Consider the following 13,199-nt stretch of genomic DNA (forward strand, 5'->3'; position numbering starts at 1 on the left):
AATGCGGGAAGGGTTCGGATGGTGCAGGCAAGCGTTTGTCTGCTGCTTTGGGGGGCTGCAAAGGCAAAAGAAGCTCAAGAAAACAACAAAAAGTCGAAGAGCAGGACGAGAGAAGGAGGAAGAAGGAGTGAGAGAAGGACAGCGCGGGCTCTCGGAAAGGCGAGGTAAGGTAAGGTGAGGGCGAGGGCGCGCGGAAGGAGAGGCGGGAAAGAGAGAGAGGAAGGAAGCCCAGGCAGGTAAGGTAAGGTTTAGGAAGAGAGGAGGCTCAGCCAGAAGACACACAGCCCATTGGCACTTGGGGAGTGGACACTGGAGGAGACCTGACGGGCTGGAGGAGGTGCTCGAGAAAGCCTGAGAGGCGGACAGGCAAAAGATAGAGGGGTAGGGGACGGGAACCCGGTGGAGGCAGGTAAACGTCGGTAAGGCAAGGTAAAAGAAGCCAAGGTAAGGCAGCAGCAGCAGCAGCAGCAAGCAAGCAGAAGCTCAGTGGCAGCAACAATAGCTAGAGATGGAGATTGCACAAAGTTGCTTTTCAGATGTCATCCTGAGAGACGAAATAACGGAAAATCCCAAACAACAAGCGAGACGAGCCTTGCTCGCCCGGGGGACTTGATCGATTTATCAGCTGTGCACAATTTTTTCTTCTTCCCCTTCCTGCCTCTCCTCTCTCCGTCTCTCTCTCTCTCTCTGCCCGCCCTGTACCTATGGATACGGGGGAGACGGAGACTGTACAAGGCCCTGGACGCCCATGTGCTCGCCTGGGCGTGCGTGATGTGGATGGACGGCCATGTATATTTTACATAGCACACAACCCAGCGCTGCCAATTACAACACTTTACACTCCATTATCCCCATGACACCAGCTGGCGGGGACTGCTGTTGCTAGCCCTTGCAGCTGTTCCAGGCGGTGCTTCTGCTCCTCCCCAGCCCTGTCGGTTTGAGGAGGATCTCTCCCAAGAACCAGACCAAACCAGCCTGCCAGAGACAACTGACATCTCCATGTCGACCAACTGCCTGTCTCGCCTGGGCATGGCACTTGGCCTTTGCCATTGGGCGCCCGCGGCCGGCAAAACGTGTATCTGATACCTGTAGAGTCGCGTGCGCTGTGCGTGCAGTTGATGTAACCAAGACCGGCCGCCGCCACACATCCCCACAGGAAGCTTGTCCAAACGGTCCAGTCCCGTCTCCCGATGACTACTCGCAGCCGCCAGAGAGCCAATGGCGAGGCCAAGACGTCGTCGACTTGTTTACCTAGCTGCACAGCGGTGGATGAAGAGATCGTCGGACGACTGGTCTGCGGACGACACAATGAGGAGAGGAGTGTTGCTCGCTGTTGTTCGTCTGCCTCCTGTCTCGTTTCCTAGCCACCGTGATTTCGCTGTCGCCCTCGGCCGACCAATGGCGCATCACGCGCAAAGTATTAGGTTCGTCGGGGGCCATGTCATATCCTCCCGGCGACCGACGCAGGCCTCAACTGTACTGGCTAGAAATAGACCAGGATAGTGACTAGACCTGATCCCGCGAAAGAGGAGCTTTTCGTGTGTTCAACCTCCATTGGAGGGTCCTCCAGCTCCAGGGCCCAGGGACGACAGCGTCATGGCGTTTGCAGGGGACCACAGCTGCCCTTCCTGACTGTCGGGACACGGCGGATATCAGACGTCGAGGATGAGATAATGCTGAGCACGTTCCTTTCACCGACTCCAAGACTTTTGGGGGGAGAACAGGAGAGGAGGAAAAGGGAAACACTGTAGCCAAGCTGTCGTACAGCGTCATGCGAGTAACATCGAAAACGCAGCCCGGGCGGCAGACGCTGAGTTTTCAGGCTACCTACTGCGCATCTGCCTTTACTTACAGCCCAAATTGCCATTGCCGTACCCGTGCCGCTGCTGCTTAGGAAGGTTCGGGATACAGGCTAAATCGGCATATCGAGGCGTTTGCAACAAACGGCTATTGCTCTCCAAGTCCGCTGCATCCCAGCGGGCCGGTTCGAGAAGGTTCGGTGGGGCTCCGTCCCGGACCCTGCGAGACGCGCCCAATCAGCGCCCACCATTGACCGCTGTCACCTTGGGCCGCCGAACCGCCCGAAGGTGCTGGTTGCTGAATGGCACCCGACCACCTGCACCGACCGCAACTGAGAAAAAGTCCCTGAAAAATCAATGTGCAAGCTCGGAACACCCCATGTCCCGGTCACTGCCGCCGGCCCCTTGTTGACAAGAAAAAAAAAAATGAGGTGCCCTGCCAGCTGCTGCCGTTGCCGTTGCTGCTGCATGCTGTATGTACAGGTAGGCAGGCCGCTGCAGACTGCCCTGTGAGTGGCCCCGAGTGGCCTCCTCGCTGATGTGCATCTCCCAGCCTCCTCCTAAACCAAACTGATGGCATCACCACCCCCTCGGCTTGCCCATTCAAATTGCCCATCCCAAAGTCCAGATTGCCGCTCAAGGCCACCGCGGCCAGGGTTATTACGCAGTCCAGCGGGTCTTCCCAGAACCCCCCTCTGGATGCAAGTTGAAGCGGATGCAGAATACGTGCATGCACTGCCCTCAACGGCCTGCGTCCCAGCCTTTTCCATTACACTGAATTCCCCATGCCTTGAGAAGAGACACCGTCGTTGCATGTGGCATCGTCCTCGACGGAATAGCCCTTGATCCCCCGCCCCGGCTTTGGCCTCTGTGGGATCTGTCCCCCGTCACTCGACGTCAAGTCATCGTCACAACGGGCGCCTGCCGCAACGGCTTGTTGCCCGGCGCCAAACAACAGGCCTCTCTTGGCGCGAAATGCTGTGAAACGGAGCCGAAATTGTTCCTGATACTTTCCGTGATCCGGTGTCCTTTGATTATTTCCCAATGAATAAAAATACAGTGCAAGTCATGTCCAAATCTGTTCGTCAATCCCTCCGTTTCCATTTAATTGTGCTCGTTTCCCCTCCCCGCGGTTACGGCAAGCTTCGTCTCCACATAGTGCTCGCCCAATGTCGTCACACACCGATCTCCCCTGCGCCATGAGACTTTTCTTGTTTTGTACCCTCAGTCCTCCGATCCCTCGGCCGAGTTAGGCTCTGACGCCGTGTTGGAGGAGCCCATGATGGAGTTGACAAAATCTTGGTATCTAAAGACCTCGCCGCGCTTGCCTAATCCGCCCTGCATGCTGCGACTGAACGCCCTCCGGCCCGTGAAGCCTTCAATCACCTTCTCGACCTCGGCCTCCGTCAGCGGACGTTCGCCAGGCTCTGGCGCAGTATTCAGCAGCGCGTCTCGCAGCTCGTTCAGGTTGATCTGGCCGCTGTCGTCGTCGTCGAACGCGGAGAAGGCGGAGAGAAGCTCGGATTGATGGGATAGAGAGGCCATCATTGTGGCCAGAGAGTTGAGAAAGGCCGCCATCGTTATCGTCTGAGGTGCGGATGGCGGGAAGAATTGTGTCACGTCGGATGCGTTGGATGACAGGCCTGGAAGGTGTCAAACATTGCAAGCGACGCAGAGCTATCACATCGTCAACTTACCCAGCTGGTTCAGCATGTCCGCCACATCGTCTCTGTTAATGATGCCGTCGCTGTCGCGATCCAGAATCTCGAATCCTTCTCTGAGTGTCCTGACTTGAGCAGGTTGCAATTGCGCAATGGCGCCGCCGTGGCTGACGCTCTTCTTCAACGCTGGCCGTGCAGCGATGGGCGAGGTCATGATGTTGTTGGTCTCGCCGCCAGTGGGCGTGCGCACTCTCGGTGTACGGCTCTCGACTGTCTCTGTTGGAGTAGTTGGGTTGCCGAATCGCCCGTTGTTGGTAGCGTAGGACGCCTTGGTCGGTGATCCGGACGGAGTGACTTGTGTTGAGGCCTGGCGCACGGCAGAAGGCGATGCTGGAGACTCTGGTCGTCGGAAGGGTGAGCTGCGCGGAGAGCCATATGGTCCTAGTGGGGAAGGTTTGTAGCCAGCGGGCATTGCCTGTGGATTCTCGACGTCAAAATTCATGCGCTCCTCGAGGCGATTCGACGCGTGAGATGGACCCTGGCCTACCATGATGAGGGCTTTTGGGGCGAAAATAGATGTGGTGGGTGGGAAATAGGGAATGCCTTGCTCAGGAAGTCTGATGCCGCGCGCCCACTTGGCACCAAAGTAAACAATGCGAAATATGGAGAGGCCAAGAGGCGTTGGTTCACTGTCTGAGAGGGTGGCAGTGATGCTGCAGGACGTGGGGAAAAGCAATGGCAAGATTAAAAACTGTGCACAAGTGTTGGATAGAGCCGATGGATGTTGGTTTCGTATTAGAGTCAAGCTGGCGGCGTATGTCACTTGGGAAGCGGTCAGATCCAGCCATAAGACGAAGGCTGATTTGGGGTCGAATGTAAACAGAGGCGTCTTTTCCACGACAACCGCAGCCTTGCAGCAGCTTCCCGCGACGCAGGGGCCATATCTGACGTGGGGCACTCAGATGTGGCTGGTGGTTTGTGGCTCAAGAAATCCAATTGCCGAAAGCGTGCCACCAGCCACAGGGGTTTCACGTCAGGACCCTCGGCGCTAAGCGCATTTTAGGTTGGGTGCGACAGCATGGGCCACCAGGAACATCAAAAGGGGAAAGGAGGGAGGACAAGGGGGGGCGGGGGGAGAACGTGGAAAGGGGAAGGGAAAAGGAGGGGACTTGGGAACGTGGGAACCTGCTTCTTGAGCACTGAGGGGGGACTTGTCGGAAAGTCGATACATAATCAGGCGGCATCAGTGATCGTTCATCAGGATCAGCAGAGCTACGTACGCATTCGTCGGCGCTTTCGCAGACACTGCCCACTGCCACCGGCCGAAGCCCACTCCTTTGCGGCGATACCCACGGACAATGGAAGACGCAGCCAGTAGTGAGTGTACTATGGTATGTTGCTGCGGTATGTACACCTCCCTCAGCGTCAATTGCGGACTGTAGAGTGCCAAGTAGAGGTATCCAACCCCGTACTCCGCCTACCAGCTGTCTCTTTGTTTCGTCTGCCCGTGAGCTGCCCGCCCGCGCACGCCGCCATCGGGCTGTCCATCTGGCATTCTGGCCTGACTGACGGACGGACAGACTGTGTCTGTGTGTCTGTTCAGCTACGGTATGCAGTGCCAAAGTAAGGGTAAGTGAAGGAACAAACTCAAGGTTGGTTCCTTAAGGTGATATCCGTAGGTACACTCAGCTCACTGCTGTGCCCGTGGAGCGCGAAACTTACCGGGCAAGGCAGAGAGCGATACCGACCTGACTCTGAGATTCTGCACACATAGTATATCCGTAACCACGTAACGACGACTAATTAGTTTGTCCCTCACCTGCGACCCGCGACCTGCTTGGGCGACACGCGGAGAGCCACACCGGCGCAGCGTGGGCACTAACCACAGACGGGCAATCCCCCCTTTTAGTGTCCATCAGGGGCAGACCTCCCTCCATCTTCAATCAGACGCGCTATTTGGTCCAAAGAGGCGTACCTTGCTTCTGGCGCATTTAGCTGCGTGCTGTTCGTGCCGGTGGGGGATCGAATTGGATTGCACAATTTTAAAAAATAGGAAAAAGAAGCACCACACCTTAAACCAGCCCCTGTCAGGAGTTCTACAAGGTCCTTACACCACCAAGAAGGCCACCAGTGACGGCCACTACCACCATCACCATGGAACCCATGGACTGACTGACCATGTGCCTTTCTTACCTCACCTTACTAAGTAGGCGGGAACAGAAAAGACCCAAAAGACCAGGCCAAACGTCGTAGCAGATGGTGTCTCGGTGCCGTTCTCTTCCAACGCATTGACATTGAACGAGCAGGATATCCCTTCTCTGTTGCCTCCCATTCCCCGAGGGCGATCCTGTTTCCCTCTCCAGCGTCTGCCTGTGTGCGCCAGTCACTGCCCGGATCTGACGTTTCGAAGAGCGCATCCGGCTGTCGTCTGAGAACGCCTCCGCGCGCTACCCTGCCTGGAAATACAAGTGAACACCGCAAAAGGCACGCCCACGGCTACGTACCAGCTGCTTTTTTTCCCGCCTGGCTGCCTTCTTGTAATGGAAAGCTGAGGTGCCGCACCTAGGTCCCTGACTGACTGGGAGTCCCTCCAGGATACAGCGCCAATAATACCTCCCGCCTTCCCTCCCTCGCACTCTGCCTACACTGCCGAACAGTCGCCCTCCCTATCTCTATCTTGCATCTCGGGACCCCACGACTCGCACTTGGCTCTCCCCAGGACAGGAGTGCCTTACCTTACAACCACCATCCAACTCGCCTCCCGACTCCCGACGATACTGCGGACGCCGTACTCGATACCAGACGTCCTCCCTCTCGGTCGCATCATTCATGTCGCACTCGGACTCTTGTCGAATGTATCTGGCTGCTGCAAGCCGTCGTTAAACCGCTCCTGCGACCACCGCCGCCAACGCCCTCCCACTGTCGCATTGTCGCAGACCAGACAGCCAAATCTACTTCGCATCGCTGCACCTCCCCGGACGGACCTCGACGCTGCAGTGCATTGGATGGCTCTGCCTACCGGCAGCCTGCGCAAGCCTCGATCCCCCCCATTTATCGATTTGAACTGCTCCGCAATTTAGCAGTGCGGCCCTCTTCAACATGGCTTCAACACAGACCGCGCTGCCGTTCCTTACGCGCAACTACTCCAACACCCAGCAATATCAATCGCCCAACGGCCCCTGGCCCAGTCGTCGGACTTCGCTCTCCAGTTTCCCTACCGGCTCCGCCTCGAGATCCCCCTCGCAAATGTCCAACACTTCTCGCCCCTCGCGATCCCCTCAGCCGCCGCCTATCGCCGAGACGGACCGCTCCTCGAACCCCAGCTCAAAGTCAAAGACGCCCTCCACCGGTGTGTCGTCGCAGCACTCGTCGCTGTCCGCCCCGCGCCGCTACAACCCCGATGCGCACCCCCCACGCAAGTTGCGCTCGCAGTACCCGCGGGGCTCGACCGAAAATCATGTCGAGTACATTCTGGTCGCCTCTTTCGACATTGACCGGGGTCCGGTCATGGAGCACCAGTACCCGGTCTCTATAACTGGCGACGAACACATGTTGGCGGAGCTCATGTTACCCGATCAAGCCCACGTACGCAACCAGGACTGGACCATTTTCTTCTTGCACAAGGATACGAGCCAGGAAGAGGAAGACGAGGAGCGCAAGGCAAAGGAGGCCAGGAAACGAAGGCGCAAGAGGCTGAGGAACCGCGCAGCTGGAATCATTGACGAGGAAGACGAGGGCGAAGACCTGGGAGATGAGGAAGACTTGGACGACTTGGACGATTATGACGATGACGAGACCGACGACGACGAGCCGGAGGGGGGAGAAGGGCCACCGCTGATCTATGTGCTGAATCTGGTCAATACGAAACAAGACAAGACGGTCAAGAGAGGTGCTGTGGTCAAGGCCATGGCCATCTGCACCAGGCATCCATTCTTGCACATTTACAAGGTAAGACGCTCCCCTTTCCATAGTTGCATAATTTCACGAGACTAACTAATATCCAGCCCCTTCTCCTGTTAGCGCTGGATGAGTACTTCAAGGCTCCAGTACCCGAAACATTGGCTATGTTGTACGATGCTGTGAACGCTATGGACCTGTCCCTTATGCCGAAACTGAGCCTGCTCGAGAGACACCTGCTGCAAGCCAGTGACAACAAAGACCTGTTTGTGGAGAAGTTTGAGCAAATGATTCAAATGCGCATGGCCGAGGACCGTGGCGAGCACATCAGCGACCAACCGTTTGACGCGAGCCGGGAGCCTCCGAAAATGCCAGGCGTCTCGAGGAAGGGAACGAAAGCGCACATCGAACTCGGCTCGACATATTCAGTGCCCCGGGATACGCACGAATTCGAAAGCAAGGTAATGTACAAGGGTATTCCGGTGCCAATCAAGGTCCCGGTTGCCGTCATGCCGGAAACCGTAGGCGACTTCTCCTTGGTCAAGCTCATCCAGAAATTCTCAGAGCCTCAGGGCAAGTCGCCACAACCGTTCCCATTGCACCCGCAGTTGACGACGAATGGCCCGCATACACACCCGATCATTGTGCTGGTCAATGCGTTGTTGACGCAAAAGCGAGTGATATTCCTGGGCCATAACATGCCTTCGGGTGAGGTTGCGGAGGCAGTCCTGGCTGCGTGCGCCTTGGCATCTGGTGGTACGCTGAGGGGCTTCACGCGACATGCATTCCCCTACACCGATCTAACCAAGATTGACGACTTGCTCAACGTACCTGGCTTCATTGCGGGCGTTACCAATCCGACGTTCGAGTTGCACCCTGAATGGTGGGATGTCTTGTGCGACCTGCCCACAGGGCGTGTCAAGATCAGCAGCAAGATTGACCCCGCGCCGGTGACAGAGGGGATGGTATACTTTCAACAGCAGAATCCGTCTTATGCCGGACTCGTCGGGGGCACATCCAAGGTTGCTGCTGAGAGCGACCTCACGGGCGACGCGGCTTTCATGCAAGACGTCTTGAGGAGCATTGCGGCAAGGCACGGCGAGAGAGTGATACGCGCCAAGTGGAGAGACTGGGTGATCAAGTTCACCCGAATCGCGGCCGCCTTTGAGGAGAGCGTGTACGGCGCGAGCGCTCTCTACATTGGCGGCGATGAGTTGGAGATGGGCTCCATCGGCATCAACGGTCATGGCTACGTGTGGCCGGATGAGCAGTCAAAACACAAGGAACTTGCCGGCAATGTGACAAGAATTGAAGGCTGGAGAAACACAAGAAGTTATTACAGCTTCATTCAGGTAAGAAAGAGAAACCATCTTTGTGGCGGCAGGGCCTTGTACTAACCGTCTCAGGATCTCGCACAGATGTACCAAGTCAGGCCACTAAAGGGTCTGGATTTGCACCACATGCACGACCGACTGCGCACGCAGCGGCTCAATCCGATGCAGAGCAAGGAGATTTATGTTCAGTTCTCCAAATACGTCCATTCCTACGATGAGATCTGCCTGCTTCTAAGCGTCGCACCGGAGTCTCACGCAGGACTGTTCTATATCGCCCTCGGTCTCTTCCACAAGGACCGCGAGGTACGACTCAAGACGGCGGATCTCCTGGAACGTATCGGCGAGCACGAGGCCGGGCAGCATTGGTGGAAGGCGCTCAGTCGCTTCGAGAAGCTGGCGTTCAACCGGATCCGCAAGGAGGCGGACGCGGAGATGCGGGCGAAGCTGGAGAAGGAAGGCTTGAGTCCCGAGGTGGAGAGACGGATCAGTTAGGCGCTTTTCCCAGACTCGTTTCTTGCACTTGCATGCTTCTAGACTTTATACTCCCATCATGGCGGGCGCTGCTCATTCGTACCGGCGCTGGCGTTCTTGCTTTACGACACCCCTTTTTTCTCGTGCTGGGAGGGATACATATGTGTTGCCCTGCGGGTCCAAAAGGAAAAGGGGTCGCGTGGGCGCGGAAATAGTTGGCATTTGGTTTTCTTCACGAAGGTTACGATGGAAACGGGTGGATGATACGTCGGCTATTGTTCTCAAATTCAAAGAATCTCAGCAGCAGCGGCATACTACTCAAAAACTAACTTGTTCAATTACGCGCGCGCAATACATGTTCCCTTCCGTCCCACCGCACATACGATTTATGGTATACTCCTTCCTTCTCCTCGCCTACTGCTCCAAGCCGCAAACCTCGGAATGGTCCGTTTCATTTATTTGCTTTACAGTCTTTGGTTCCGGCCCTCTAGTCAGGCGGAGCCGAGACCCAAGTGCTTGGCGGCGTGGTCTACATGGTCCTTGGCGAAGGAGGCCATGAAGAAGTAAGAGTGATCGTAGCCCTGCTTGTTGTCAGCTTCACACCGTCACCCGTTGTTGTCATTTATGGCTAAACTCACGTAGTGGTATCTCAGGGACAGACCACCAATGTTCTTCTCCTTGGCGACCTTCTCAAAGTTCTCGGGGAGAAGCTGCTTCTGGATGTAGAAGTTGTCACCGAGGCCGACGTCAATGAGGGCGTTGAGGGGGCCGTAGCTCCAGTTCTTGAGCAGCTCGGTCGAGTCGTGCTTGGCCCACTCGGCGCGGTCGTCGCCGAGGTAGCCGCTGAAGGCCTTCTCGCCCCAGGGGCACTTGCTCGGGTTGGCGATGGGGGCGAAGGCGCTGACGCTGCGGTACATGCCGGGGTGGCGGAGGTAGAGCGACAGGGCGCCGTGGCCGCCCATGGAGTGGCCGGTGATGGAGACGCGGGCGCGGTCGAGCTTGCCGGCGAACTCGCGGAAGAGCAGCTCGGGCAGCTCCTTGGTGATGTAGGTCTCCATGCGGTAGTTCTGGCGGAAGGGCTCGCGGGTGGCGTCGACGTAGAAGGAGGCGGCCTCGCCAAAGTCCCAGCTGTCGCGCTCGCCGGGGAGGTCGAGGCCGCGCGGGGAGGTGTCCGGGTAGACGATGGCGACGCCGCGGGCCGAGGCCTGGGACTGGAAGAAGCCCTTCTCGGTGCAGTTGTCCGGGGTGCAGGTCAGGCCGGAGAGGTAGAAGAGGACGGGGACGGCGCGGGTGGTGGCCTGCGGGGGCAGGTAGAGGTTGACGGCCATGTCGGTGCCGGTGGTGTTGGACTTGTGGGAGAGCTTGAGGAGCTGCCCCCCGAAGGAGGTGATGGTTGCCTTGGTTGTGAAGCCGGACATTTTGGCGGTTGGATTAGTCTCTTTGACGAGATGGGGTTTGGGGGTATCGATTGCAATTGGAAGCTGGGTATATATGATGTGCTGCTTGTTTTGCAGAATCAAAGAAGCAAGAAGTGGAGAGAGAGGAGGGAGAGAGGTTGATGAGAAGAAGAGAAGAAGATTTGAGGGGGAAAAGCTGGAATTATTCTATGGCCTGGAAGTTAAAGAGGAGTAGTACAAGGGCCCTTGGGTATCAAGAGGTGGCATCGGAGGGCGTCTAATAAATAAAACACCGAGTTATGTCCATTGAGATCAGATCGGAGAGGGTCAAGCTCGCCAAAGTGGAGGACGGACGGCCTTGGCCGTGTGTAGGCCCAGAGACGGTGCTGAGGAGTCGAGGTACGGTCTCTGCGTCTTCTGCCATTGACCGTTGACCTGGTCGTGATGATGCTGATTCTACCCCACCATGCATGTCTAGGCCAAGGAGGGGTAAAGGTAAAAAAACGGTACACTGTGTTGAAGGTAAGGTAGGTAGCTGTCACTGCCAGCTCTCCGAAGAATTGTTGGTTGACATCGGCTTCGGTAGCGCATCCGACACTCGCAAAATCCAACGGCACCCTTCGGAAACCCGGGCGTGTACATGCCAAAGGTGGTAAAGCTATCCGGGAAAAGGTACCTCTTCCACGATAGGTAGCAGCTACTATCGCAGCGCCCAATGGTGTGTGGGTGGGTGCATTACATTATTTTGGTGGTGGTCTTTTCGCTCATGCTGCGACGAACCCCGCATTGCGTGCGGGACCGGAGACCTCAGCTGGGTGCGTCATCGGCATGGAGGGGGGGAACGCCTGGTCTGGCACACCATGTTCCCCAGCGGCAGGCAGCCCGCCTAAGCTTTCAGCGGATTGTAAGCAGCCCAGCCCGTCAAGCTGCATTCTACAGCTCCCTTCCCTGAAATGATGCTTCCCCAACTCAACCTTTCCCCAATACCAACCATCCATCCATCCACTCAAAACACATAATTCTTCATTCTTTTCTTCTTCATGGCTTCCACGAAGATCCTTGAGTAGAGGCTCAGAGCGCGGAAACTCAAACACCCGGCCCAAGGCATTGAAACTCTGCATGGTGGTTTGGTGTATATCGACTTTAGGCACATACGCATCTTTCCTCCCAGCACTGGGCAACATGTGAGCTGGTTGGCCAAGGATTGACTAACTCCCTTTTCCTTTTGCGAGGGGAAATATCGCATTAAGAGAGATGATTCGACGAGGTGGTAGGCAGTTTGACGGACATGGCGTCCACCCACCAAACTCTTTTGACTTCCATTGATAGTCGCTGGTCGTCGCGATGTACTTGCAAAGACGTCAAAGCTGCATCGCTCCGGGCATAACAGGATCGGTGCCGTCTTTTCTGGGCTTTATCCACCGTGCAAGGCGTTCGCTATCGGGCAGCCGATGGGTCCTCAAGCGATCGGCTACTACCGAAGGGACGGGACGCACGCCGAGAACATGGCCGGGTGAACCCCGAAGCTGGCGATGTCCAGCAAAAGCTGGTATCTTCGACAGCATCCGTCGAACAGGTGCAAAACGTGCTCACACGTGTCAGGTCCGTTGCTGCCGGTGCATTTCTAGCATCTGAGTGGTTCATGCTGTCCTGTCAGAGACTTTCGTCGATGGGATGGAGCTCAGAGGTCCTGGAGTCCAAGCGGACATGAAGCGAGTCGAGTAATGGCAGGAGACGAGGAACATCACCTGACGAACTCGTGGACAACCAAGCCACAGACGGCATGGTCGACGTCGCGTTCGGACGAGAAACCGTGAGATTCAGACACCTCATGGCACAACAGCCTGCGAAAGCCTCACTCAACTGCCTCACTCGCAACGGGTCTCTCGGAGTCGAGACGCCAAGGACCTGGAATAAATGGTGAGACGGAACACGCGCGACATTCGACGGTCGACTCGGGTTCGGACCAGTCGTCGTTAGTCGTTCGATATTGATAGCAGATGCACACATCAGCCAGTCGGCCTACCAACCTCTCTCGCAGGAAGATCCCGCGTTTACAGATCGACTATCATCAAGGCATGAAGTCGGACGGGCCCACCCTCGCCCGCTCGACCTGTGTGAAGTGTTCATCGCGATGCCGATATACCTGACGAACCGGGCTAAAAGGGGGGCGCCGCTCGGTCGACGGGCCGCAGTGTGGCACCTCCGTACGTTTGTCCGCGGCGGCACGAACGTCATGCCCGGGCGGCCGGCATGCCCGGGTTGCTGAGAAGACAAGGCATCCCTCACAATGAGAAAGCCTCGGAGAACTACGTCCGCAAGGGTGGCCAACCGTCAATTCGCGCTCAGGTCCTGCTTCACTCTAACCGTTCGCTCGGCACTGCGGATGTCACCACGCTTCGCATTCCCGGAGGAAATTCCGGCACAGTCTGCTTGTGTGTCAAGCCACCCGCTATTTTGTCGCACATGTGAGAAAGGCACTTGACTCGTATCATTTGTCCAAAACGCCTCGTTGAATTCGCACGTCGCTCCGTCTGATGCTCTAACACTGCTTTGCGGCCCAACCACGCTATGCCATTCCGCCATTACCGCCCAGAGCTGGCTTCGCATTAATCCCGCCAGGTCACCCTTTACAAAGGA

At 56.8% G+C, this 13,199-nt stretch overlaps 3 protein-coding genes across 3 annotated transcripts; 1 reads left to right on the top strand and 2 right to left on the bottom strand.

Annotated features, from left to right (window-relative positions):
* Positions 1–3,023: 3,023 nt before the first annotated feature.
* rlc1 (Myosin regulatory light chain 1) lies at positions 3,024–4,010 on the bottom strand (the record flags this gene model as incomplete). Its single annotated transcript, XM_036638618.1, has 2 exons — positions 3,024–3,442; positions 3,497–4,010. The coding sequence occupies 2 exons, from the start codon at positions 4,008–4,010 to the stop codon at positions 3,024–3,026; spliced, it is 933 nt and encodes a 310-aa protein (XP_036496994.1).
* A 2,549-nt stretch (positions 4,011–6,559) lies between these two features.
* mesA lies at positions 6,560–9,183 on the top strand (the record flags this gene model as incomplete). The annotated part of the gene is made up of 3 exons (XM_036638619.1): positions 6,560–7,408; positions 7,465–8,709; positions 8,764–9,183. 3 exons carry the CDS (start codon positions 6,560–6,562, stop codon positions 9,181–9,183), a joined length of 2,514 nt encoding a protein of 837 aa, XP_036496126.1.
* A 470-nt stretch (positions 9,184–9,653) lies between these two features.
* ESD (S-formylglutathione hydrolase) lies at positions 9,654–10,580 on the bottom strand (the record flags this gene model as incomplete). Its single annotated transcript, XM_036638620.1, has 2 exons — positions 9,654–9,743; positions 9,801–10,580. The coding sequence occupies 2 exons, from the start codon at positions 10,578–10,580 to the stop codon at positions 9,654–9,656; spliced, it is 870 nt and encodes a 289-aa protein (XP_036496127.1).
* Between the last annotated feature and the right edge of the window lie 2,619 nt (positions 10,581–13,199).

Source organism: Colletotrichum siamense (genome assembly GCF_013390195.1).
Source record: "Colletotrichum siamense strain Cg363 chromosome Unknown KSG_Cg363_contig04, whole genome shotgun sequence".
NCBI lineage: Eukaryota > Fungi > Ascomycota > Sordariomycetes > Glomerellales > Glomerellaceae > Colletotrichum > Colletotrichum siamense.